This window comes from Gekko japonicus, unplaced genomic scaffold (genome assembly GCF_001447785.1).
Source record: "Gekko japonicus isolate JY-2015 unplaced genomic scaffold, Gekko_japonicus_V1.1 scaffold49, whole genome shotgun sequence".
NCBI classification, from domain to species: domain Eukaryota; kingdom Metazoa; phylum Chordata; class Lepidosauria; order Squamata; family Gekkonidae; genus Gekko; species Gekko japonicus.
The window spans coordinates 2,409,712-2,414,653 of NW_015173674.1; the positions used below are offsets into that span (position 1 = coordinate 2,409,712).

The window sequence follows — 4,942 nt, forward strand, 5'->3', positions numbered from 1 at the left end:
CCCCCCAAGTTCCCCAGAGCAACGCGTCTGAACACGCCTGCGAAGCCCCCTGCCACTGAATCAGACCTCTCCGTCCGTCAGGGCCAGCCCCCTGTCTGCTCAGGCTGGCAGCCTCCCTCCCTCCCTCCCTCCCTCCCGGGTGTCTCCGGCACATGGAGGTCCTTCCCCGTCACCTCCTTCCCGGTCCCTTATCAACTGGAGAGGCCTCTGGGGATGGAACCGGGGACCTGCTGCACGGCAGGCTGAGGGCTCTGCCGCTGAACCACGGCGCTTTCCCCACGGGGACCGGCACATTGTCCTGGCAGCAGTTCCTCCCAGAGCCCACAACACCCCCTAGAGCACCCACACCTCACCTTGACCAAGAAAAAGGAGACGCCGTAGGTCTTGAGGGAGCGGGCGAGCTTCACGTAGCGGACCTTTGCCTCAATCTCACTCATGTTGCCGCAGTTCTTGTGGGCCTGCAAGAGGAGCACACCAGGAAGCCTCCCGCCATCTTGCCTCTCTGAAACCCCCTGCACCACACGCCTCCCACCCCCACCCCGGGCCCACATCAGCACAAGCCCAGGAGCTGCGGCTGCACCTCCCCTCGCACAGGAGGACACGGAGGCAAAGCCCCGCTCGCGGCAGCCTCTCCTGCACCTGGCGACGATACCTGCGCAATGCCTGTGGCATAATGCGTGATGCACGCAACTGGAATGCCAGCGGCACATTTAGGGAAGAAGCTGCCTACAGACTCCCCACTGCCCACAGCAGGAGCCAGGCCAGACGACGGAACAGAATGTGGCCGGGAGGAGCCAGAGAGAGCACGCCGAGAGGTCCCAATCCCAGGAGGCGTTTTCACTGCCCTCCTCCTCCCCGGACTTCCACTCACCATGAAAATCTTGCGCTCCCCCTTCTGTTTGATATACTCCTTGGGCAGAAAATCCTTCAGACTGTCGGAAGGGAGAAAGAGACCTCAGGCACTGGGAGACGGGGCAAGAGGGCCCCTCCCTCAAAGGTTTCCCACGGTGACCGGGAAGGATACCCCCCCCCGGCGGGCAGCGTGGAATGAATAAGGAACGGCCAAAACTGTGGGTGCACGTGTGTGTGTGCGCACGCACGTGTCCGATGACCTCCATCAACATTTCCCAGGGGGCCGTGTCCTCAGTGGGGGCCTGCCCCATCCCTAACCCTGCGCGCGTACACACACATGCACACCCCCGGCCCCTTTCGGCAGGGCCAGCCACACTCACTCCAGGAATCCTGGCTTGTGCTTCTGCTCGTTATGAGGACCGAACTGGATCTGACACTGGTACCCCGCAAACTCGCAGGCCTTGTCGAAGGAGACGGGGTGAGAGCCGTTCAGGATGTCGTCTCGGGCCTGCGGGTGGGGGTGGGGGGAGGACAGAGCACCGTGACCTCTCCGCCCCGGGCCCAGAGCCACGGGACGAGGCCTGCCGCCTCTGTCTGCCACGGGAAAGGCCCAGCAGTGCCGCCGGGACCTCCGCTGTCTCTCCTGCCCCAGCCGGGACCCCTCCTCCAGAGGCCACGCCGGAGGCCGGGGAAGGGGACACACCTGCACGTAGAGAAGGTTGAGCTGCACCGGGTCACGGGAATCCACATTCTGGTCTGAGTAGAAGAACTTCCGCCGGAGGAGCAGGGTCTCACTGTCCTCAATGCCTTGCTCGCGCAGAGTGCGCCCGTGATCCAGCCAGTTCACTGTGCCCAGGGAAGGGAGCACGTGGTGAGCACCAGAGGCGGCGGCGGCTCCTGGCCCCTCACGGACCCTCCCCAGCTACCCGGCTCGGCCCCTCAGCACCGCCAGTTCTGCCCCAGGGTCTTGGCCTCGCTGACCCTGCTGACATCAGAGGAGTCCCGCTGGGCCAGACCGGGAAGGGCCCATCTCGTCCGGCCTCCTAGTTCATCCAGCAGCCAACCTTTTGCCCCGGAAACGGGACACAGAGGCCAAGGCCTCCCCCGACGCACTTTTTGTACAATGAAAGGTTACCCTGACAATTTATTCCTACCCTCTGCTTCTCCTCATTTAAGCAATTTTTAACCTTTAAAAGGACTCATCCTCTTATCCCACCCCGGCTAGGCTTACTCAGGAGTCTTCAGTGAGGAGCTAATTAATACTGGCTAATTAATAGAAAACGGAGAGTGAGTATAAATGGGCAATTTTCTCAGTGGAGGGTGGTAAGCAGTGGGGTACCGCAGGGATCAGTACTTGGTCCACTGCTTTTTAATTTGTTCATTCATGATTTGGAGATGGGAGTAAGCAGTGAAGTGGCTAAATTTGCGGATGATACGAAGTTGTTCAGGGTGGTGAAAACCAGTGAGGATTGTGAGGCACTCCAAAGGGATCGGGGTCAAGGATGGGCGAGTGGGTGTCAACATGGCAAATGGGGTTCAATGTGGCCAAGTGCAAGGTGATGCACACTGGAGCCAAAAATCCTAAATATAAATACACATTGATGGGGTCTGAACTGGCAGAGACTGATCAAGAGAGAAATCTTGGGAGTTGTAGTAAATAACTCACTGAAAATGTCGAGACAGTGTGTGTGACTGCAATAAAGAAGGCCAATGCTATGCTGGGGATTATTAGGAAGGGTATTGAAAACAGATCAGCCAATATCATAATGCCCCTATATAAATCAATGGTGCAACCTCATTTGGAATACTGTGTGCAGTACTGGTCACCACACCTTAAAAAGGATATTATAGCTTTGGAAAAAGTGCAGAAAGGGGCATCTCGAATGATAAAAGGGTTGGAACACTTTCCCTATGAGGAAAGGTTAAAGCGCTTAGGGCTCTTTAGCTTGGAGAAAAGACGACTGAGGGGTGACATGATCGAGGTTTATAAGATTATGCATGGGAAAGAGCAGGTAAAGAAAGAGGTACTTTTCTCCCTTTCTCACAATACAAGAACTCGTGGGCACTCCATGAAACTGCAGAGCGGTCGGGTTAGAACGGATAAAAGGAAGTACTTCTTCACCCAAAGAGTGATTAACACATGGAATTCACTGCCACAGGAAGTGGTGGGTGCTACAAGCATGGACAGCTTCAAAAGGGAATTAGATAAGCATATGGAGCAGAGGTCCATCAGTGGCTATTAGCCACAAGGTATAGCTAGGGGCTTGGCACTAGTATTTCTGGCCACTGTGTGACACAGAGTGTTGGACGGGATGGGCCTTTGGCCTGATCCAACATTGGCGTCTCTTATGTTCTTAAGACAGGGGCCGGACTCCCCCCTGACGTCATCTTTCTTTTCTACAAGCATGGAGGGCTTCAAAAGGGAATTAGATAAGCATATGGAGCAGAGGTCCATCAGTGGCGCCTATTAGCCACAAGGTATAGATAGGGACTTTGGGGCAAGTGATGCTCTGTCTTCTTGGTGCTTGGGGGGGTCAACAGTGGGGGAGGGCTTCTAGTGTCCTGGCCCCACTGGTGGACCTCCTGATGGCACTAGTATTTCTGGCCACTGTGTGACAGAGTGTTGGACTGGATGGTCCTTTGGCCTTATCCAACATTATGTTCTTATGTTCTTAAGCCTTCAAGTATATGATGTCTACTGGATCACCCTTTGTGGATGGAAACCCCCACCCCCCCTGAGTTTTTTAAAGTGTTCCTGGGTTTTTCCTCTTCTCTCTGGAAGGGCAGGAAGCTAGGTCCGTTACCAGCCATAGTTATGCAAATAACTCGACTTGCAAGGTTACTGGGGTATTTGGTGTTTGGAATCTCCAGGGGACTCCTGGAGATTTCCCAGAATGCATTCCTGGAAGGATCCCAGGATGCACCTGCCGTGGCCCAAGATGCACCTGGGTGCCCCAGGATCCACCTGTGAGACCTGGGTGGACCAGGTCAAAAGGGGTGGAGAGAGTGATGTAGAATGGGCGGAGCCAGAGGTTTAACAAAAGTGCCCGCTCCCAGGAGGGAGGCCCTCTCTTGGTGCCAGCCGGTCCTTGGAAGAGGACAGACTGCTGAGCTCTGGTCTGGCGGCCAGGGCGGCCATCTTGGCCACGTGGCCTGGCCCGCTGGCTGCAGGGAGCCCGAGGTGAGGGGACACCTTCAGAACCTTCTGCAACTCTCTCTACCCTGACTGTGCCCTCTAGTCAGAGTAAGTTTTAGAACCAGGGAAAGGAGGATGCGTTCATAACCAACTTTTCTTTGCTCTTCCACGTGCTGCTCCGCTGTTGCAATTAAGTGTGCCTGAACTTACTTTCTTTTTAAATAAATCCTTTTTAATATTGGATGTGGCTGTACTGCACAGTCCTCCAACCGCTTGGATATGCTATTAATTTCCCAGATTGGGAGGGAAGGGGTCACGGCACCTGTTGCCAGCCCTCCAGGGGAAGACGGAATCTGCCTTTGGTCCCCAGGGGCAACCAGGTGCTGGGCAGCAGGAGACCTTCCGGCCAGGCCTCAGAACGGGGGAGGGGGGCGGAGAGTCCGGCTCCTCTCTCATGCAGGACCCCTAAACTGAGCAGGTGGTGGCAGCGAGCCCTAGTGGCAGGACGTGGAACAGCACCCTCCAGGAATCCGAGGGGGCAGGCAGAACAGGGTCTGTGCGTCGGAGCAGGCCTTATGCATGGGTTAGCTAACCTGCCCAGGAAACTAGCTTCTGGGCTTCACTTCCCAGAAACCATGCTGATTTTATTTGTTTGTTTGTTTTATTTGTATCCCGCCCCCCCCGCCAAGGCAGGCTCAGGGCGGCTCACAGAATATATGTTAAAATAGCAGAATATTTTTCCTCAGCAGGCCTTGTTCCTCAATGTTCTTAATAATCTTCTCCTTAACAACAGTTTCTACTAATGTACCTAGGACAGATGTTAGGCTAAGTGCCCTGTAATTTCCTGGATCCCCTCTAGGACACTTTTAGAAAACTGTTCTTCTCAACCCGGTGGGGACAGAGGTCAATCTCAGGGACCAGTCCTACAGACTTGGAATTTGCCTTTCAGGTCCA

The 4,942-nt window shown here is 55.3% G+C and overlaps 1 protein-coding gene across 1 annotated transcript in view; it reads right to left on the minus strand.

Moving 5' to 3' along the window:
- The window catches only part of LOC107120248 (talin-1-like), a 50,244-nt gene that overhangs the window by 42,741 nt on the left and 2,561 nt on the right, over positions 1 to 4,942 (minus strand). The window contains 4 exon segments of the mRNA XM_015422896.1: positions 354 to 458; positions 872 to 932; positions 1,233 to 1,360; positions 1,556 to 1,698. Coding sequence (XP_015278382.1) covers positions 354 to 458; positions 872 to 932; positions 1,233 to 1,360; positions 1,556 to 1,698 — 437 coding nt within the window.